This window comes from Carassius auratus, unplaced genomic scaffold, assembly GCF_003368295.1.
Source record: "Carassius auratus strain Wakin unplaced genomic scaffold, ASM336829v1 scaf_tig00017056, whole genome shotgun sequence".
NCBI classification, from domain to species: Eukaryota; Metazoa; Chordata; class Actinopteri; order Cypriniformes; family Cyprinidae; genus Carassius; species Carassius auratus.
The window spans coordinates 240,049-263,625 of record NW_020524733.1 but is presented as its reverse complement, the minus strand read 5'-3'; the positions used below and the strand labels follow the sequence as shown (position 1 = coordinate 263,625).

General features: G+C 42.8%; 1 protein-coding gene and 1 pseudogene across 2 annotated transcripts in view; both read left to right on the top strand.

Annotated features, from left to right (window-relative positions):
* LOC113075419 (gastrula zinc finger protein XlCGF52.1-like) overlaps window positions 1–23,577 on the top strand; it is a 49,921-nt gene that overhangs the window by 8,400 nt on the left and 17,944 nt on the right. The window contains exon 2 of one of the 2 annotated variants that reach the window (XM_026248139.1): window positions 5,983–6,073. The exons of the other annotated variant lie outside the window; for it this stretch is intronic. Coding sequence (XP_026103924.1) covers window positions 5,983–5,988 — 6 coding nt within the window. The 3' untranslated portion in view covers window positions 5,989–6,073. Of the gene's footprint in view, window positions 1–5,982; window positions 6,074–23,577 lie in introns of those variants that run through there. 2 annotated transcript variants of the gene reach the window in all.
* LOC113075418 (zinc finger protein 208-like) overlaps window positions 77–23,577 on the top strand; it is a 111,213-nt pseudogene continuing 87,712 nt past the window's right edge.

The window sequence follows — 23,577 nt, the reverse complement described above, 5'->3', positions numbered from 1 at the left end:
GTAGAGCTAGGCAAGTTTTCCTCATCATCTGCCCCAATTACTAGGGGGGTACCTCAAGGCTCTATTCTGGGGCCGCTTCTTTTTAACTTATATATGCGCCCTTTGGGGGGATATTATCAGGAAGCACAATGTCTCTTTTCATTTATATGCTAATGATACACAGTTGTACCTCCCGCTAAAAGCTGGTGATTCCATTCAACCATTGCTGGAATGTATCTCTGATATAAAAAATTGGTTATCAAATAACTTTCTCCAACTCAATGAGAACAAAACAGAAATTATTGTTTTTGGTCCCCCAAAAATAAGAAAGGATATTATTAAGGAGCTGGGCAATCACTTCACCTCAATTTCCTCGCAGGTTAGAAACCTGGGCATTATCATAGATTCAGAATTATGTTTGTCCAAACAAATTAATTCTGTCGTGAGGAACAGCTTTTACCAATTACGGGTCATCTCCAAACTTAAACAGTTTTTGTCTTTTCAGGATTTGGAGAAGGTTATTCATGCTTTTATCACTTTTTCATTTAGATTACTGTAATTCACTGTACTCAGGTCTTCCTCAGTCATCGCTTTCACGCCTCCAGTTGGTACAAAATGCAGCTGCAAGGCTGCTGACTGGGGCAAATATGACCATGTCACTCCAATTTTAGCTTCTCTTCACTGGCTTCCAGTCCATTTTAGGGTTCCGTTTAAGATTCTGTTGTTTGTTTTTAAAGCTCTTAACAATCCAGCTCCATGTTATCTTAAAGATCTTATCATCCCTTTGTCATCTACCAGACTTTTAAGATCTGCTGACAGGGCTCTTTTATCTGTCCCTCGTTCCCGTATGAAAACTAAGGGTGACAGAGCCCTTTCAGTCACTGCCCCCCGTCTGTGGAACCAATTGCCTCTAGACTGCCGCCTTGCACCTTCCATTACCATTTTTAAATCGAGGTTGAAAACTTTTCTCCTTAGCATTTTAATTTCACTTCATTGCTGTTTTATTGTATTATATGTCTTTTTTTCTGTTTGCTCTTACTTTTAATTTGATTGTACATTGTTCAGCACTTTGGATAGCTTTGCTATGTTTAATGTGCTATATAAATAAAATTTACTTACTTTACTTCTTTTTTCCCTTACTTTGTTTTATATTTCTTTGCCTGTATATTAAAGAAAGATAAATGTAGGAATTTAAATACGTGGATGAAATACTTAGAAAATAAAAAGTGATACAGTTTGTGAATTATTATAAAACACTGTGATCAATTTACTAAAAATCTACTTTACAAGATGGATAGATAGCTGAATAGAAAGAGTTTAATAGTAGTAAATTAGTTTAAAATCATAAACGCTGTAACTGATTTTTATTGGAATTTAACAGATCTTCTCCTCCTTCAGTGAAGCTCCTCCCACAACTATCACACATTCAGTGAAGCTCCTCTCACAACAATCACACCATCAGTGAAGCTCCTCCCGCTGCAGTTCATCAATAAATGCTGAAATATTCCCTTGAGTCTATAAGTGACTACAAGCATCAAAGCATCAGGAAGAAGTGAATCTGCAGAGACATAGTTTATTGAAGAACAGAAAGAACATGAGAAAACCCTGCAGAATGAAACACACTGAAGAACAAACAGGTTGGTGTTTAATCTTGATTCTTCATTGTTTAAACACTGTGATAGGAAAGATATATAGAGCTGTTTAATAATATAGTTGAAGCAGCAAATAGTGAAGATCCCGATATACTTCAAACTAAATCAAAGAACGAACTGATATGATGTAATTTTGAACAAAATCAGGCCAAAACGAAGTTCGTTTTGAGTTCATTTTGACAGTTCGAAATGGCTCACCAAAGTGAATTTTCTAGGGGAGTTCTTTTGACTCCTAAACAGTTTCTATTGGTCCGTGGCAGTTACGCAATCTGTGGAGGTGTTCTGAAACTCCACCTTCTTTGACGTTTGATTTTCCTCGGTTCATTCATTCTGCAGAGGTCATCAAGTAGAGCAACATCTCCTGAATACACTGATTGTCGAAAATTTGAGCTGCACAAATATATCCACACCTGTACGATCACTCACGGACAGACTTGAAAGATTTACAGAAAGTATTTAATTCCTAGAAAGAAATAGCAATGAAGCTAGGTGTCGACGACCCGGAGTTATGCAAAAAGTGAAGCAGAGAAACATCCGAGACAAGTTTTCCAAAGCCATGAAAAGAATGAAAAGAAAGAGTAAAGATATGAGGTAGCAAGCACCAAATACAAGTTTCAAATGAATGTTGCACCATACTGCTGCTGTTGTTCTTTCAATAAGCGAATTTAAAGGGTATACAGTAAATAAAATGCCAAACGAACATACGATAATAAACCTTTGTTTTTATCAAAACAATTTATCCAGTTTAATAAAATAAATGAACGCTAATAAAATAAAGCAACAAACTGATTCCAATATTTATCATGCTAAAGTTTTAGACCTGAGACATTCACACATCTCATAAAGGACTGTGTCACACCTGGACTCATTTAGTGTGTTTTTGCCCGTGACCCAGTTTGTGTCTTTCCGTGTTTGGTTTGATTAGTTCCCAGGTGTGTCTATTCTATTCCTCATGTGTTCCATGTCCCTGTTAATTTAGTCATGCCATCCACCTGTGTTTCCCCAATTATCCTTTGTACATAAGCCTTGTCCTTTCAGTTCTGTTTTGTCGGGTATCATCACTTGTGACTTGCCACTAACTTACGTGTGTCTATCGCTGTGCTCCATGAGTTGAATATATTAAAAGCCTTATTTCATCTATCCTCGGCTCCGTATTCCTTCAGGCAGCGTAAAACCGTGACAGAATACCCGACCCCCAAAAAAGAAAGTATAAAACTGCGTGTTTTTCCCTCCGTTTTGTTTTCGTTTGTTCTACAGTCTTTTCTTTTCGTAGTTTCTATGGATCCCCTCTATAGCCCCGGATTCCTCCTCCTCATGCTGGAGCAGGAAGGACGTTCTCTCGAGGATCATACCAGACGGTTTCTTCTATTAGCCAATGACACCAGCTACCCGGACGACGCGCTCTGCACCTTCTACAACACCAGCCTGAACTCCAAGTGCAGAGCGTTGTCGCCCGAAGATGGTCCTCGGGAGGATTTCGCCGCATACGTGGAGTGGACTCTGGCGAGAAATGGCTCATCTTTCACCGTCAGCCCCATAGAGGATCTCGCCAGTCCCACTCCCTACCCAGAGACCAGCCAGCCACCAACTCGCTACACGGAGCCAGAGCCCACCGCAGCCGCAGAGCCCGAGCCATCCACTGACAGGGAACAGGATCTCGAGAGCGCGACAGGTGTGTGAGCCGGCAACACCGTGCATCGTGGGAGTCCTCGTGGAGATCGAGGGCATGGAGGAAAGCCCTGCCCACACTCCTGCGACTGAGGGTGAGCCGTATACAGTCTCTGAAAGTCATATGGAGCAAGTTCTGGATCTGATGGACTGGTCTATGGAGGTAATCCCTAATTTCCCTGTTTCCCCGCTGGTTCCGTCCAGCCCTGACTCCCCTGTATACCCTCTCAGTCTCCCACTCCTACCTCCTCCAGTCATTTCCTCTGCTCCATTTCCGCTGGTTCCATCCAGCCATGAATTTTCTGTTTCTCCGCTGGTTCCGCCCAGCCCTGAGTTTTCTGTTTCTCCGCTGGTTCCGCCCAGCCCTGAGTTTTCTGTTTCTCCGCTGGTTCCGCCCAGCCCTGAGTTTCCTGTGTCTCCGCTGGTTCCGCCCAGCTCTGAATCTTCTGTGTCTCCGCTGGTTCCGCCCAGCTCTGAATTTTCTGTGTCTCCGCTGGTTCCGCCCAGCCCTGAGTTTCCTGTGTCTCCGCTGGTTCCGCCCAACTCTGAATCTTCTGTGTCGCCGCTGGTTCCGCCCAGCTCTGAATCTTCTGTGTCTCCGCTGGTTCCGCCCAGCTCTGAATTTTCTGTGTCTCCGCTGGTTCCGCCCAGCCCTGAGTTTCCTGTGTCTCCGCTGGTTCCGCCCAACTCTGAATCTTCTGTGTCGCCGCTGGTTCCGCCCAGCTCTGAATCTTCTGTGTCGCCGCTGGTTCCGCCCAGCTCTGAATCTTCTGTGTCTCCGCTGGTTCCGCCCAGCTCTGAATTTTCTGTGTCTCCGCTGGTTCCGCCCAGCCATGATTTTTCTGTTTCACCGCTGGTTCCGCCCAGCCCTGAATCATCTGTGTCTCCGCTGGTTCCGTCCAGCCCTGATCCTCCTGTCCTTCCTCCCATCCTTCTCCTCTCTCCTCCTCCTAGACCAGCCAGTTCCTCGTCATCCCTGCTGGTGCCAGTCAGTCCTGCAGCTCACCCTCAGTCCGCGCCATCGGGGCGCGGTGGTTCGCCGCTGGACTGCCAGTCTCCAGCTCTGCCTTGGCGTGTTAAGGCCCTGTCTCCGCCTCCAGCCTCCGAGCCCTGGACTCCTCCTCGGTCCTTCGACCCAGCGGCTCCGCCTTGGCTCTTAGCTCCCTCGTCTCCACCGTGGCCTGTCATCCCACCTGCTCCACCGGGCTCCCTCGTCCCTCCGGCTCCACCTTGGTCAGTCGTCGACCATCCGCCGCCTCGGGACTCCACTCCTCCGGTTCCACCTCGTCTTTCCATCCCTCCGGCTCTGTCAGGCTCCTCCTTCCCTCCGGTTCCACCTCCATCCTCGGTCGCTCCGGCTCCACAGCGGTCTGCCAGGACCCCGCCTCCGCCTTGGTCGCCTGAGCCTTCTGCTCCACCTAGGCCCTCCGGAACCTCGACGTCCCCCTGGCTCTGCGGCTGTGCTGCTCCATCTTGGGCTCCTCACCCACCGGTGCAGTCTCCGCCTGTCGGCCCCCTGGTGTCGTCGACCCCTCCTTCACCATGGCTCCTCCCGCCGTCGACTCCACCTTGGATCTCCGTCCTGGCTGGTCCCTGGTGGACCATCTGGCTCCTCCTGCTCCTGTCTCCTCCCTGGCTCCTCCCTCCGTCGTCTCCTCCCTGGCTCCTCCTTCTGTGGTCCCTGTCTGCTGGCCCCCTCCTGGGAGTCCGTCCTCCACCGGAACCTCCTCCCAAGTTCCCACCCACGCCTCCCTCTGTTGTTTCTACGGTGCGAGGACGCACCTACCGGGAGGGGGGAGTACTGTCACACCTGGACTCATTTAGTGTGTTTTTGCCCGTGACCCAGTTTGTGTCTTTCCGTGTTTGGTTTGATTAGTTCCCAGGTGTGTCTATTCTATTCCTCATGTGTTCCATGTCCCTGTTAATTTAGTCATGCCATCCACCTGTGTTTCCCCAATTATCCTTTGTACATAAGCCTTGTCCTTTCAGTTCTGTTTTGTCGGGTATCATCACTTGTGACTTGCCACTAACTTACGTCGTGTCTATCGCTGTGCTCCATGAGTTGAATATATTAAAAGCCTTATTTCATCTATCCTCGGCTCCGTATTCCTTCAGGCAGCATAAAACCGTGACAGACTGATTATGGAATGGTTCTTTTGTTTTGCAAACATGATACTTGACTCTGAACTGCTGATAATCATTATTCTTTTGTCTATAATCTGACCATTGGTGCCCGTCTCACACCTAGTTTGCCTACACTTCATTTCATTGTTGTTTTGTTTAGGAGAGCGTCGTGACACGTTTACATTAATCTACACCCCACCTCCAGCAGTGCGGGGGTGTCGGATAGTTCATTAACAGTATACTGTCCCTTAAACTTTTCTAACTTCTTTTTGCCCCGAAATGAAAAATGAAAACGAACTTCGTTTGAAGTATATCGGGGGCCTTAAGGGTTCCAACTATAGAAACGTGGGATTTGTATCTAAATTTTGTTTCAAATATTTTTATAATTATTATTATTATTAAGTGTAACTGGAAGAACATAACATTTATATATGTATCAAAATGATCAAAATATTTTGTATAGCACTTGTCTACTCTGCACTGTTATATCAGTTAATTAACTTTTAATATTTCTGTCTGTGATTTGCTAAAAAAAATTTTTTTTTTACTCTTATTTTAGAGTTGATTGAAGAAAACAAGGAACATGAAGAGAAGCAGACGCATCATGTCAGAACTGGAGAAAACTCTTTGAGTTGTTCTCCAACCAAACAGAAAGATTTAAAGAAGAGAAGAGACAAGATATCTTTCACCTGCACTCAGTGTGGAAAGAGTTTGAGAAACAAATATAGTCTTGAGGTTCACATGAGGATCCACACTGGAGAGAAACCTTACAGATGTGATCAGTGCGGGAAGAGTTTCACACAATCAACATACCTAAAGATACACATGAACATCCACACTGGAGAGAAACCTTATGAATGTGATCAATGTGGAAAAACATTTTTGACAGATTCAAACCTGAACAGTCACCTGAAAGTTCATTCAAAGGAGAAACCACATTCATGTTCATGTGGAAAGAGGTTTTCACATCTGCAGAGTTTAAAAGTTCATCAGAAGATACACAGTGATGTGAGAGAATATATGTGTTTTGAGTGTGAGAAGACTTTTATTACATCTGAACATTTGAGACTGCACCAGAGGATCCACACTGGAGAGAAACCTTACAAGTGTTCACACTGTGACAAGAGATTCAGTCAGACAGCATCTCTGAAAAGACATGAGAGGATCCACACTGGAGAGAAACCTTACAAGTGTTCACACTGTGACAAGAGATTCAGTCGGTTAGGATATATGAAAACACATGAGAGGATCCACACTGGAGAGAAACCTTACAAGTGTTCACACTGTGACAAGAGATTCAGTCGGTTAGGATATATGAAAACACATGAGAGGATTCACACTGGAGAGAAACCTTACAAGTGTACACACTGTGACAAGAGATTCAGTCAGTTAGGACATATGAAAAGACACGAGAGGATCCACACTGGAGAGAAACCGTATCACTGCACTGTATGTGGGAAGAGTTTCAGTCAATCATCTCATCTACTCGTGCATATCAAAAACATTCACAGTCAGTAGTAGGGGATACACAGACTAATCGACTACTCGACATCAATGCTCTGCCATGACGCTTTAAGCTTGATGTTGATTAGTCGCTGGTCCTATAGATGGCACAACAGGATAATAAACCTTTGAAGGATTTCCACATTTATGCTCTGTTTCCAAACACTTATAATGTCAAATAAATGTATACTCTGAATATAACTGCCATACATATTGTTTCTGTTATTTAACATGTTTTGTTATATTTGTTTCATCTACTCATGAATATTGAGTGTTTGTTAACTAGGAACTAAAGTACAATTGCATTGCAATGCGAACACTTTTTTACGGTGCAACAGGAAAATAAAATATGTTTGATAAAGGTTATTCTCCGTGTGTGAATATAAGAGTTACTGTTTGCTAGTGTTTGAGCAAAGAAGTAAAGAAAATGTTTTTCTGTTTTGTTTTTTTAATTGGTATTTTTCAAGTGAACTCATTCCCTCTTGATTATATGCAGCCAGCGAGGTATGTGTATTATGTTTGTATTTCCCGAGTTTATTTGCATTTATTTCTTTATGGTTTATGTGAACGTGTTTCTTTTACATTGTCATACTGTAGTTTGAAGGTGGAATTCATTGACGATTAAATAAAATGGCGGAGAGAAGGATGACAAGTGAAATAAATCCATCAGTAACCAGAACCACGGTCTCGTTTATTTCCTGGAGGGAGTGATAGTCAAACTCGGACCTGCGTCAACGTTCCCGAACCTGCTCGCGCACGCGGACCGGACCTGCGGTGTCACAACTCAGCAAGACGGGATGTCATTCAGATAAGCCAACATTTACTGTTAAGGATCGGCAGTTCATCAGTGTTTCATTAAGACGTTCATAAGTCAGACACTTAAGCTTGTGTTCTGAAAAGTGACAATAAGTTCGAACACTACAAGGGACTGTGTATAACCTTAATTTTTTTAAATTGTCTATCGAAGAAAGTAAGTGATAACTTGAAAAAAAATTATTCAAATTTAAGCAAGCTAATATCTTTGAGTTTTTTGAAAGGTCTTTTTTGTGTTAAGTTTTTGATTATTGTCTAAGCATGTTCACTTAAATGTGACCATAAGTATCTTGTCAAGTGTAATTGACCATGCAGTATTGTCAAGCATTTTCAGTTTAATTGAAGGGTAGATCTAAAGGACATTGAACTAATTTAATTTGTTGTCATCAGAAAAAAAAAGGAAAAAAAAAAATCTGAGTTTAAGTAAACAGCTAATGTTAAGTGTGTTCAGGCAATTCCAAGTAAGATGTCAAAAACAAGTGAAAGGGAGCAAGTGGCAGAGAAGTCTATAATTGGACAAGAAGCAGTACAGCCTACAGACCCTCGTAGAAGTGAAAGAGATCGAACATTAACTGAAAAGGGAAAGGAATTTCAGAAGGAAAAAATAAAAAGATTATCACTTCTCTTTGACAGTGTTTATGAACGTTGGAAAGTTTTGACTAAGGTGGCTAAAAAATCTGTAATCAAACAAGATCCCAGTGATATCCTCCAAGAACACATTAAAGGTATTCAAAGAGAAGAATCTGAGCTGAACAGTGTTTATGATGAATATCGAAAGATTGACAGCCCATCACATGACATGAGACGCAAGTTGGACAGATGCGAATCCCTCACTAAAATTGTGATGCAGAATGCACAGTCTCAAATTCAAGGAAATGACGAGGAGATTATTTGGCCTGATGCTTCATCTGTATTTGCATCTTCAACCTCCAGTGCTTCATTTCAAGGCAATAATTGTAAATCTAATTCCATTCACTCTGCTGTATCCTCATCCAAAAGACAAGAAGCTGCTGCTGAGTATGCACATACACAGGCTGTGTTAAAGATTATGGATGAGCAAGAAAGTCACCAAGCAGAACTGCAGAGACTTGAAGCTGAGGATAAGTTGATAGTTGCAGACCAAGAAGCAGCAGCATCAAGTCGTCGTCTTCAAAGAGAAAAGGAAGAAATTGAACGCAAGATAGAAAGAGAAACAAAAGAGGCTGCTCTGTTAAAGAGACAGCATGAAGAGAATGCTGCAAGAAAAAGGTCAGTTGAAAATTTGAAAAGAGGGCTTGAGCTTTCAGCTGCAGTTGTAGCAGCAAGAACAAGTGTTATGCTGAGAAATGAGCTTGAAATAGAGGGTCTTCAAGAACATTTTTGGACTGACTCAAAGGTTGTCCTCGGCTACATAAACAATGATGCAAAACGGTTTCATGTGTTTGTAGCGAACAGAATCCAAAGGATCAAGTCTACTACAGATCCTGCACAATGGCACTTTGTAAAGTCTGAAGATAATCCTGCGGATCATGCGTCAAGAGGTCTCTCCGCAGATCAGCTTGTTGCTTCAAATTGGTTTAACAAAGTTCTCTGACTGGAAAAGAGCTGTCAAGGCTATTGCTCTTTTAAAGCGCCATGCTAAGCAGATCAAGGGCATCAAAGATAAAGTAAGTGTAGCTACAAGTATTGAGGAAAGGAAGGAAGCAGAGCTTTTTATAATTAAATTGGTTCAGAGGAAAGCATTCAGCAGTGAAATCAGAGGTATAGAACAAGGCAAGGAAGTAAAACCCAAAGACAAAGTAAACAAACTACACAAACTGAGTTCGTTTGTAGATGAGCATGGTGTGCTTAGGGTTGGAGGACGTTTGACAAGATCTGTTCTTCATCCACATGTCAAGCATCCTGCCATTGTGCCAAATAAGAGTCATGTATCATCGTTGCTTATTAAGCATTACCATGAAACGGTGTATCATCAAGGAAGAGGAATAACTGCCAATGAATTACGATCCAATGGAGTATGGGTCATAGGATGCAGCAGTGCAGTTGCCTCACATATTTACAAGTGCACAACATGCAGAAAGTACAGGAGGAGCACACAAGATCCAAAAATGGCGGATTTGCCATAAGAAAGAATGGAAATGACACCTCCTTTCACATGTTGTGGCATAGATTGCTTTGGACCGTTCTATGTGAAGGAAGCAAGAAAGGAACTAAAGTTCTTCTTTTCACTTGTATGTGCTCTAGAGCCATACATATTGAAATGCTTGATGACCTCACTACAGATGCCTTTATCAACACATTGCGTGGATTCATTGCAATAGGCGGAAATGTAAGACAGTTGAGATGTGATCAAAGCATTAACTTTGTAGGTGCAAGAGGAGAGTTCTTGAATGCAATGAAGAATTTGGATCATGAATGGTTGAAGGAACATGGATGTGAGTTCGTAATGAACTTCCCTTCATCAAGCCATATGGGAGGCATATGGGAGAGACAAATAAGGACTATCAGAAGTGTTTTAACTGCAATCCTTGACCAGTCAGCTAACGACTCGACAGTGCCTCGCTCAGAACCTTTCTGTATGAAGTGATGGCTATTATAAATTGCAGACCTCTGACAACCGAGCATTTAAATGACCCAACAAGCCTTGAACCTCTCACGCCCAATCATATTCTTATGATGAAGTTTAACATAATATTCCCACCTCCAGGTGAATTTGTGAGTCAGGATCTATACTTACGCAAGAGATGGCGTCAGGTGCAGTTTTTGTCAAACGAATTTTGGTCAAGGTGGAAGAAGGAGTATCTCCTTAATCTTCAGCAAAGACAAATATGGCAGAAAGAGAAGAGAAATGCGAAGGTTATCGACATTGTCATCCTGCAGGAGGACAGTTCTCCACGTAACCAATGGAGATTGGCAAGAGTGACAGAGGTGTATCCGAGCACTGATGGAAAGGTTCGAAAGGTGAAACTGTTAATTAGTGACTCGACCTTAGACAGCCAGGGAACGTGAATTTCCAAGCCAGTCTACCTTGATAGGCCTGTGCAAAAGACAGTTTTGCTGCTTGAAGGAGAATAAAGGTTACAGTTGCCATTCCATGAAAACAGTATTTTATGTTACTGTAAGGTTTAAAGCATACTACTGCATGGTTGAAATTAAGGTATGAAAAGGTTTACATTGTGAGGTGAAATGACAAAATAGTCATTTGGTGGTAGTATAACTGCCATACATATTGTTTCTGTTATTTAACATGTTTTGTTATATTTGTTTCATCTACTCATGAATATTGAGTGTTTGTTAACTAGGAACTAAAGTACAATTGCATTGCACGCGAACACTTTTTTACGGTGCAACGGGAAAAGAAAATATGTTTGATAAAGGTTATTCTCCATGTGTGAATATAAGAGTTACTGTTTGCTAGTGTTTGAGCAAAGAAGTAAAGAAGATGTTTTTCTGTTTTGTTTTTTTAATCGGGTATTTTTCTAGTGAACTCATTCCCTCTTGGTTATATACAGCCAGCGAGGTATGTGTATTATGTATTTCCCGAGTGTATTTGCATTTATTTCTTTAGGGTTTATGTGAACGTGTTTCTTTTACATTGTCATACTGTAGTTTGACGGTGGAATTCATTGACGATTAAATAAGATGACGGAAAGAAGGATGACAAGTGAAATAAATCCATCAGTAACAAGATCCACGGTCTCGTTTATTTCCTGGAGGGAGTGATACTGACAGCTCCACAAGACATATATGATTATATTACTGGATGCTCGAAATTGAATAGCTCGTACATCACGCATGCACAGAATCATTCAGTGAGGAAATGTACTGTCATCTCTGTTCAGTTGTTTCTCAATAAAATAATTTAGAAATGGAGAAGTTCAAGCATATATTTCTTAATAACTAAAGCCCACAGCGTCACTACTACTAGAGAGACACTGCCATGTATAGGGTGCAGTGTTGGTCATCTGACTTGAAAAGAGTAATTAGTTACAGTAACAAATTACTTCTCCCAAAATGTTATTGAGTTAGTAACTCAGTTACCACATTGTTAAAGTAATTAGTTACTCAGCAAAGAAACTGTGACGTTATTTTTTATGTTATATAATGCTATTACATATGTTTATATTAACTGATTGAAGAATAAAAATACTATAAGTATTTTAGAAAATGTTGTATTTATTTGAACTTAAGAGATTGCAGCCTGCCATATGATATGCATAGAAATAAAAACATATACAAAATAAATATTGAAAATAAAAGTCAAATACAAAATTAAGACACATTTAAACTTGGGTGAAAAGAAACAAAGGGAAACCTGGCCATTAGTGCAAATCTCTGTAACTGTATATTAGGCTGTGGCGAGGTGGGCGTGGGAAGCCGAAAATACTGCAGCGGGATAAAGAATGTGGGGACGAGCGGTAATAAGGAGGCCAAATGATTAATGATTAACACCTGTTTGTAATTCCAGTGATTGGGGAGAGAGGATTTATAAGCGCCGAGCAGACCGGCGAAGGGGAGCTGGATCTTTGAGAGAGCAGAGCTGAGCAGTGTGTGGGTGGATATATATGTGTAAAGGCAGAGAGCCGAGCCGCAGTTTACTTTTGTTTATCCTGTTTTATTTTGAGTTAATAAAGAGCATTTTTCGCCACCCGTCTTCCTTGTCCATTATCTATCGAACTGTTTTACACTGGTGCCGAAACCCGGGACAAGGAAGCCGGCACGCCGCCATGCAGCCAGCGACAGCAACGCCACTTGCGGAGCTGGTGAAGTCACTCGCCGGTCTTCACCAAACCCAACAACAGGCGCTGATGGACCTCAAGTTGGAGCAGGAGGATCGCTTCCGGCTGTTGGTCCAAGCCCAGGATGAAGACCGGCAAGTGTGCAATTGGGCGGGTGGAGGTACGGTATCTGGGCTTCCACTTGGGTCATGGGCAGGTGCGTCCCCAAATTGACAAGACCGCAGCAATTGCAGCTTGCCCAACCCCCAAGACCAAAAAGGAGGTGAGACAGTTCCTGGGGCTGGCGGGATATTATAGAAGGTTTATTCCTAATTATTCTGACCTCACCAGCCCGTTGACTGATCTCACCAAAAAGGAAGCACCAGATCCGGTCCAGTGGACGGAGCCGTGCCAACAGGCCCTAACCAAGGTAAAGGCTGCCCTGTGCTGCGGGCCGCTCTTGCACACTCCTAATTTTAATCTCCCATTTTTGTTGCAGACGGACGCGTCGGACAGGGGGTTGGGTGCAGTCCTGTCTCAGGTGGTCGCAGGAGAGGAGCGGCCAGTGCTGTATCTAGGTCGAAAGCTCTCAAAGAGAGAGACTAGATACAGCACCATTGAAAAACAATGTTTAGCCATTCGATGGGCTGTCCTCACTCTGTGCTATTATCTCCTGGGATGGGAATTCACTCTCTGTTCGATACCAATCACCCGTTGGTATCTCGCCTTACAGCCTTTTAAATTCAAGGTGATCCAAAGGCCGGGGGCCCAGATGGCGGTGGCCGACTTCCTCTCCAGGACTGAGGGGGGGGGGCTGCTGCAGGCCGGAGTGCTCCCCGGCCTGAGTCGGGCAGTGGGGGTATGTGGCGAGGTGGGCGTGGGAAGCAGAAAATACTGCAGCGGGAGAAAGAATGTGGGGACGAGCGGTAATAAGGAGGTCAAATGATTAATGATTAACATCTGTTTGTAATTCCAGTGATTGGGGAGAGAGGATTTATAAGCGCCGAGCAGACCTTTGAGCTGGATCTTTGAGAGAGCAGAGCTGAGCAGTGTGTGTGCGGATATATGTGTAAAGGCAGAGAGCCTAGCCGCAGTTTACTTTTGTTTATCCTGTTTTATTTTGAGTTAATAAAGAGCATTTTTTGCCACCCCTGTCTTCCTTGTCCATTATCTATCAAACTGTTTTACACAGGCCTAAAGTTACTGCACAATAAACAGAACACTATCCAACTCTTTGATGCGTTCACACCAGACGCGAATAGATTGTCTGGCACCAGTGATTTCAATGTTAAGTCCATGCAAAGACGCAAATAGACAACCTCCGAAAATCAGCGAAACACATTTTTAAATAAACCGCATATTTGAGTTTAAAACAACTACTTTGCCGCATGAAATACTTTTAAAACTACATTTCATGAAATGAAAATGCTGTGTGAACTCAACTGCGTCTGTTCAAATTCGCGTCTGTTGTGAAGTTAATTTCACGCGCAAATGAAGTGTATGAACTCAAAATGTTTAAGCGTCCAAATAAGCGTGAATAGCGTGATTTATTTGCGCAAGTTGCGTCTGGTTTGAACACAGCATTAAATATTCAGTATGTTAGCATGTGTTGATGTGAGGTGGTTCATAAGATTTGAGTTGCTTGAGGCAGACGTGGATAAAGTCTTTTTTCCTGGGCATAGCGTGTATGTTACAGAAACATTCTCATCTTTAATTTCTCTTACTTCCATTTCAAGAATGCCATTATAGCTGATGCTGTCTTGTATTTAGTGGTTGTCAGAGCATGCAGTGAGACAGCTTGAGCAGGGCACCGCCCACCCAGCCAATCATCATCGGATTTGCAACTGTGTCAGGCAGCTGATGTGTAGCCACTAGCCAAAGCATGACACCTTGCGCTTTATTCAACCAAACTGTAGTAACGCAACACTTAACATTCTCAGTAAAGATAACGGCGTTACAATGATGGGAAAAGTAATTAATTAGATTACTCCGTTACTGAAAATTAAACTCTGTAACGCCGTTATGCTTAAACGCCATTACTCCCAACACTGATAGGGTGACCATATAAGCCATTTTCCCAGGACGTGTACTTGCCAGGATTGTTATATTGTCTAAAATATCCAGATTTTGGCTGTTTGTGCTGTGTAGATCGATCATTGTATGACATTCATAAGAGCTATAGAGAGCAGAGCAGACGGCTCCTTATGAATTCAAATCACTCTCTTGGTACTTTGGTGTCATACAATGATCGGTGCACAGCGACGCTTCATGTTGAATGAACAAACAAACACCTAACATGTACGTGTATTTGCATTCCTTTGATTGTTCTCTGTAGATCTCACCTTCTCACATGCCACGATGCTAGACGATTGGGTGATTATGTACCATACCTGCATGTTATTGGTCAAACTACTTTGGGTGTTTTAGGCAATACAGAAATCCTGGCAAGGATGTGTCCTGGGAAAATGGCTCATATCGCTCTCACTAATGCATTCATATAAATGTAATCTTAACTGTGCTACGTTATCTATATCTGATTTAGAACGAGCAGAAATCTGTGAGAAATAAATCAACACAAAGGCAAAAGAACTTATAAAAATGAGCTGTTATAGGAGCAATAGCCATGAGGGCAGCACTGTGTCATGTGCCATAAATGTGTACAATATGTTTTTTACAGCTCCAGGCTTATTTTTTCAATAATGACATCATCAGCGACTAGTCTACTTTGACTAGATTTTCATCACACAAAAGTTGACTTTAAAAAATCAGAAGTCGTTCAACCTCAGTCAGTAGATCATCTTCAGATCCAGCACTTTCAGGTCTGATGACTCATCCTCGCAATAATGCATCAAGCAATAAAATATCTTCTGTATAAATCTGTCCTAACAAAGAAACATCATGTAAAGTAACAGTGAATAAAGTTCATCTTCAAGACCAGCACAGATTCAACTGTAACATTTTTATGAGGCTTCAGGTCTGAAGAATTACCTGAAAGTTCATACGAAAGAAAAACCACATTCATGTTCTTTATCTGGAAAGTGGTTTTCACATATAAAGTTACAATAAACAATAAACAATATCTTGTGAATGGTGTCTCTGTATAATATCAAGACATTATTATGTCTCTGCTATTGACAAAAATTAAATTCTCATGGAAGCGTTGGAGGACATGAATCTGGAGAGAGGGCGAGAAAAACCAATATGTCACCGAGATAGACAAAGACAAATAAGTTGAGCATATCCCGAAGAACGTCATTGATAAGAGCCTGAAAGACGCCGGGGGCGTTAACCAATCCGAAAGGAAGAACCCTATATTCAAAGTGACCGAGGGGCGTGTTAAAAACGGTCTTCCATTCGTACCCCTCCTTTATACGCACGAGATAAGCGTACAGCCCCCTGCAGGATTTCGAAGGCCAAGGACATCAGTGGTAAGGGATAACGATTTTTAATAGTGATATCATTCAGCCCCCGATAATCAATACAGGGGCGCAAAGAGCTGTCCTTCTTCTTGACAAAAAAAAACAATAAACAGCGCCGGCCAGGGACAAGGACGGAACGATTGTGATGACTCTAAGGGATTCAGACAAATAATTTTCTAACGCCTCCCGTTCGGGAGCCGAAAGGTAATAGAGCCTACCCCATGGGGGCGTGGTTCCCGGGCGAAGATAGATTGCGCAATTGTACAGCCGGTGGGAAGAGACATGGTTCAGGAACAACTAAAAACCTCTCGCAAATCGTGATACTCCTCCGATACACCAGACACATCTCCTGCCTCCTCCTGGAACACAGGGACAGAAGACACAGGGGAAACAGCAGAGATTAAACACTCAACATGACATGACACTTTCCATGACAAAATAGATCCCTTAGCCCAATCAATGTGAGGATTATGGAGCTTAACAACCGGAGTAAAAGGAGAATAAAAAATAAAAAGGATATTGTCTCTCTGTGGTTGCCGGAAATGTTAAGAGTCAAAGGTTAAGAGTCTCTTTCTGTACTCTAGGTAGGAAACTGCCATCAAGGGAAAAAAGAGGGGGGAGTCTCTTAAGTGTGTGAGAGGAATACCTTGCTGAAGCGCCCACTCCTCATCCACAAAGTTTCCCTCAGCCCCAGAGTCGATTAGGGCGGAGCAGAAGACTAATGACCCAGTCCAATGGAGTTGTGCCGGAAGTGTAGTGCAGGTACTAGAAACCTGCCTACTGACGAGTGCTGGCTTTTACCGGACACGTGGAGACAAAGTGCTTGGAGCTGGCACAGTAAATACAGAGACTATTCGAAATCCTCCTGTAGCGCTCCTTAGACGAGATACGCAGGCCAACCAGGTGCATCGGCTCAGCGTCCTGGGCCATGGGGGAACTGGAATTGGCAAGGAGCGAGGAGAAGAGAACGTCCTCAAGGCTGTGAGCTCGGCGCCGTTGGTCAAATCACCTCTCCACGCGAGTGGCTAGGTCGACAAGGTCGTCGAGCCGAGTGGGTATGTCACGGATGAGGACCTCATCCCTCACTTCAGGAGTCAGGCTCTCCAAGAAGCGGGCGACCATTGTGGGCTGGTTCCAGCCGCTGTAGGTTGCTAAGGTGCGAAACTCAATTGATAAGTCTGACCCGGAGTACTTGCCCTGTAGGAGTGTGGAAAGCAGACGAGAAGCCTCCTCACCATAGGCTTATCAGTCAAAGACTCGAATCATCTCCTCCTTGAAATGTGCAATCCATCTCCACCTCCAAGGTTAGCCGTTCCCCATTCACAAGCCCGACCGGAGAGCAGGGAGAGAACATAGGCAATCTTGGCTCTCTCTTTAGCATATGTGACAAGCTGTAGGGAAAACACCACTTCACAGTGGGTTAAGAAAGAACGACATTGCGTTGGCTCAGTAGATCGGAGGATTATTAATCCGCAGCTCTGGTGAAACTGAGGAGACATGAGAGGCAGGAGGCTGAAGGCGCAGACTGTGGACCTGGCAGGAGAGCTCGGAAATTTGCACGGCCAGCGTCTCGATGGCATGTCAGGCAGCCGAGATGTCCTCCTCATGCTTTCCAAGCAGGACACTCTGGTGTTCGACAGCCTTTTGGAAGGTGCTGCCACTCGCTGAGTCCATGGCTGGTCAGATTGTTCTGTGTTGCGGGAGAGAGGACTCAAAAGTGAAAGTGGCCATTTCAGTTCTTTATTTGAGACCGAATCTGACCATAGGTGATCCAACTTAAGGTAAGGGCTCCTGGATTCATTCCATTCTTTCACAAATTCACAATCATTCCAAGAGCTCCATTAAATTTGTTAGGACGAGATTTGATGCACAAATTAAATATGGAAATTAAATTCACTGATGATTTGGTCATGTTCTCTTTCCTGTCTAGCTTACAGGTCTCTGTCAACCCATTGTCGGACTGGGAAGACAGCAAAGCAGAACCAGCCACAAATAAGCCCAGGTCTGACATACCACCAGCAGTGGAAACTCTGGTATACCCTGCATTATGGTCACATTATAAAGATGACACAGGATTTATAGACATGGAACCATATAAAGCAAAATTGAAAACTAATAAACCTGTCTATATTAAGCAATATCCTTTGTCTAAAGATAAGGAACTGGGCATAAAGCCATTGATTGAGAATTTTGTCCAGCAGGGTGTCCTCGTACTGATACACTCACCTTACAACATGCCAATTAACCCCATAGTTAAATCAGATGGCAAAACATGGCATTTAACTCAAGATTTAAGAGCTATAAATCAATTGATAACACCATTAGCTCCAATTGTGCCTGATGTACCGACTGTGATTAATTCTATTCCATGTACGCACAAATATTTCACAGTCATTGATTTGTGTGCAGCCTTTTTCTCTGTGCCTGTACATCCAGACACTCAGCCTCTACTAGCGTTCACCTTCCAAGGTCAACAATTTTCCTGGACACGCTTGGCACAGGGCTATGTGGACAGTCCCGCAGTTTTCTCAGCGGCAGTTCAGAGGACACTGGCAAAGATGACTGATTTATCCTCTACAGTCTGCGTTCTTCAATACGCAGATGACATTTTGATAACAGGTGAAACACAAAGCGATTGTGAAAAAGCCTCTATCATTGTATGCAATGTGCTCGCTCAAGCAGGATTCAAGGCCTCCAAAGATAAGCTCCAATGGGTCCAATCCAAAGTGACCTATTTGGGACACATCATCATGCCAGGTCTGAGAGCGATTTCTACAGACAGGGTTTAGCTGATCAGGAAGATGAAGTCTCCACGAACTATACAACAGCTTCAAAGTTTCCTGGGACTGGTTAACTATTGCAGATCCTGGATACCTGACTGTGCAGTGCATGACAGGCACCTGAGAAGCCTGATTGATCACAAAGCTCCACCAAGCACACTTTTGAACTGGACTGAGGAGGCAGAACTGAACTTCACTGCGTTGAAGCAGGCGATCACCAAGGCCCCAGCTCTGGGCCTACCAGACTACAGCAAAGACTTTCACTTGCATGTCCGTGAGACTGAGGGGGTGGCCATAGGTGTCCTACTGCAACAGCATGGTTCCACATACAGACCATTAGCATACCTTTCTAAGAAATTGGACAACATAGTTACAGGTATGCCAGCATGCCGTGGCTGCAGCTGCCCTGGTTGTACAGATGGCTGAGAGAATGGTTTTGTCACACCCTTTGATATTGTATACTTCACATCAGGTAGGCGCAATTTTACACAATATGCAAACACAACACATGACAGCGCAACGGTGCTCAGGTTACGAGGCAACACTGCTGGCAACTAAAAATCTAACGATCCAACCTACAGCGTCCATTAACCCGGCACTGTTGGGTGTGTTAAGAATGGCTGACATTGTAGATAATGTCACAGAGCATGATTGCATAATTGAACTAACTTCCTCATGTTCTTCCAGGGCCGATCTTTGGATTTGCCCCTGGATGGGGGGGAACATCTATATGTTGATGGATCATGTTCAAAACCTGCTGATGGGGTCTACCTTTGTGGCTATGCTGTGGTGTCTGAGACTGGGGAAACAATTGAATCATTTGCTTTAGATTTTAACTCGGCTCAAGCTGCTGAATTAGTAGCATTAATAAGAGCATGTGAGCTGATGGAAGGAAAAAGAGTAACTATTTATACTGATTCCAAATATGCATGGGGAGTGGTACACCACTTTGCCAAAACTTGGGAAGCAAGAGATTTCGAAACTGCAGATGGGAAACCCATAGCACATTCAAACCTGATAGGACAGTTAACCAAAGCAGTACAGCCACCCACCAAAGTGGCCTTAGTAAAGGTAAAAGGTCACGCAACAGGTGAGGAAGAACAGGCTGTAGGAAACAGAAGAGCTGATGAAGTTGCAAAAGAAGCAGCCAAAGCCCAGATAAAATCACCATTTAATATGGGTGACAAAACACAGGTAGCTATGACTATGCATGTGACTAATGTTCCTGACATTGACATTAAAATTTTGCAGAGTCAACCTACACAAGTTGATTTAGAGCACTGGAGTAAACATAACTGTGCTCCAGACAAAGATGGGCTCTTAAGAGATGAGAAAGGAAGAATAGCCTAACCAAAATTAGGTCTAATTGTCCTTATTAGACATTACCATGGACTGTCGCATACAAGTTGTGCAAAAGTAGTACAAGTTATTAATCAATTGTATTGCATTGCAGATGTACACAAGACAGCAAAGCAGATTTTAGAATCGTGTCTCACGTGTGCACAGGTAAACCCGCACAAACCTATTAAACACGACGCATTACCGCATCCGGAAGCACCATTTCAACATGTACAAATTGATTTCACACACATGCCGCCAATAGGTAATTTGAAATATCTTTTGGTTATTGTGGATCGATTTTCAAAGTGGCCAGAAGCATTTCCATGTGCAAAGGAAGATGCTAAAACAGTGGTAAAGATTTTGACTAAAGAAATAATTCCTAGATTTGGGATACCTAACACTATTGAGAGTGATAATGGAACACCATTCGCATCAAAGGTAACACAGCTACTCGCTAAAGTATTATCGATTGATTGGCACCTGAACATACCTTACCATCCACAGTCTTCGTCCAATGTGGAAAGACTTAACCAAACAGTCAAACGAAGGCTCACTAAGGCCTCTATTGATACAGGAAAGAAATGGGTAGATTTGCTACTTGCTGTCTTGACAGAACTAAGAATGACTCCATCTTCCACCACTAAGTTTTCACCATTTGAAATACTAATGGGTAGACCTTTCCCAACCCCATGGGTTAAAGGTCACGCAGGCTTTACTTCCTTAGGTGATCTGGAGGTGATCCAGGAGGACTACGTGACTTCCCTCATTGAGAAACTTAACTCCATATGTGCTGATGTTTCTTTGTGTCTTCCTCTTCCCTCAGAAAAGCCTACTCACCCCTTTGTTCCAGGACAGAGTGTGCTTATCAAAAGCCTGAAGCCAACGAAGGTGGGAGAACCAAGATATCTTGGACCAGCCACTGTGATCCTAGTAACCCGGACGGGAGTGCTGACAGATTATCATCCGCAGTGGATACACGCCTCACGCCTGAAGAATTACTCTACAGGAGAGCAGGCAAGCTCCAATTTTAAATAGAATCTCGAACGGGGATTCACCTTACTGTTAACAGGGAGGAAAAGGCACTGGTTAAGTGGTGGAAGGAACTTCCTCTTATAGTGAGGTGGGGTTGTCCAAAGCAAGAAGATAGTTGGCCCATTGAGTCAAAACAGTGCTAACTCCTTAAACCACCCTGTTACCATTAAGGGCTAAATTCTATTGATGGACATACCACCGTTAGAGAGTTTTACTTTGCGTACACTAGCTGAAGCAGCTGCTGATTTCAACGAAGAATTTGTATGCTTAGCAGAGGCTGCATTAGAAGCAAATCCTAACATAGAAAACCTAATCTTGCAGAGGTTATTTCCAAACAGAACTACCTTTTGGTTGTTCACTCGAAAATACGGAACCTTTGAAGCATACAGAAGTGAAATGTATTGGGACCCTGGGAATGAAATGATCTAATGTTTATCTTTGAGTTTTTAAGAGAGTGGACATTAGTGCAGGGAGAAACGTTGTATGAAATAGCATTCAAAGCATTTGAGAATTTTGATTTACCTGTCAGAGACATAATTCGTGGCACAGTTACTAAAACATATGCACACCCACCAGAAAATGCAGTAGATGCATGGGAATTGTTACAAACTGGAATAGCCAGAAGACCTCCTAACACTGCTTTAGTAGCTATATTCCGTCCAAGACAGGCACATCAGGATGGAGGATTAGTCATCTATAAAATAGATAACAACACAAAATTGCTAGTTGAGGCTCATTACAAATTCTTATGCAAAGAAAGAATAGAAAGAAGACCTAAACCGTGGCACCCATTCCGATTACCAGGAATGTGTGGACTAAGAGGAACCACATGTGTCTTAATGACAATAGCTATAATAGTTGTGTCACTTATTTTCTTAAAGGAAGTAGAGAAAGTGAGACAGAATGACACAGGGCCACAGAAAAGAGAACTAGCTGAGGCAAGGGTAAGTCCCCCTCATACCAATCCACTTAGAATCACTCTAAGACAAGGAAAAGATTAAAGTTTTCTGTGTGATCCTATATCTGCAAGTGTAGGATTACTGAAGAATCTGAAAACCATCAGAAGTCTATATGGCACTGAATTCTATTTTTGTTCAGAATTTTGTAGTTGGTCTGATGTCAAAGCTTACTATGGATCAGGAGCATGGGGAATTGATGAAAGATTTAAGATAGAAATAGTGGAAGAGGAACAGACAGGAATGATATGGAGAGATGGGAGCAAGGGCTATGCATGGTTGTTAAAAATCACAGTATCCAAGATTCAGTATTCTGATGCTGGAAGATATTATTGTGCATGGTCTGAAACAGGAACAGATGCTTATCAGGAAGTTCAGATTCATGTTGTAATGCCTGAACAAGACAGAGATGTTGAAAGAGTAATTTCTGAGCTGCCTCCAAATCTGATTGATCTCCCACAGGAGACATCCACTGAAGACATAGAATTCATTATGAGTTCTGACTTAAGCAATAATGTTAAGGAAGTGAGGACAGCTAAGGCTAGATGTGAAGGAAATTATGCATGTGCATTGGCTTTGTTACAAAGAGGAGTTTTGAAGGAAGAGATAGATGGAGAATGTTGGATTTGTATGCAACTCCACTCAGTGTGGAAAACACACCCTGTAACATCAGATATGGTATGTCTTGAAAGAAACAGATGTGATGTACCGCGCCAGATGTCTATAATTCTACAGATGACAAATAATCTAAGAACAAACAGAGCATTGTTGTTTTCACTACAAGAGTATAATTGTTCCTATAAAGGACTACCTTTTAAAGGACCAGCCTTTCATGTACAAGCACATCTCGCAGATTTGTGTATTTGTTCAAACAAAGGAAAACACTATGTAGGAATGTCAGATTGTAAGAATGCAATAACTCTGATTCAAAATGATGGAAATCGGCCTAATTGTACTATTAAGTATGATAACCAGACTGTTGAGAATTTTCACTGTCCATTTTCTTATCTTGATAGCTCCCACGGTATGATTTGGACCTGTGGGGGAATGGCTTATTACCATTTGGATGAAGGAGAATGGCGTGGATGTTGTTATCCAGCTATACTCTCCACAGGAACTACCGTGTTGACACATAAAGACCTTGATACCTGTGAAAGTCAGGCACCATCACACAGACAGAAAAGAGATGTACATAGTATGCCTGATCGATACAATGGATACAAAACAGCTACGCCCTGGACAACCCCATGGGAAAATGTGGGATGGTCCATAGCTAGTTTCTTTCCAGGGGTAGGAACCTCCATTGCTTTAAACAAAATAAATGGTTTAGCTTGGCAAGTCTTGTCATTGGAAAATGATACTACTCATGCATTAAATTTGATAACAGAGGAAATGAAAAAGATGAGAGAAACAAGAGTAGTTCAAAACAGACTTGTTCTCGACCTTTTAACATCAGAGCAGGGAGGAGTTTGTAAAATGATGGGAGTATCTTGCTGTTTTTACATTCCAGATAACTCTGACAACATCTCCAATATTGTGGACCAGATGAGAGAATCCATCCTAGAGCCAAAGATAGATGATTCTTGGCTGAACTGACTCAGCGGGCTTTGGGG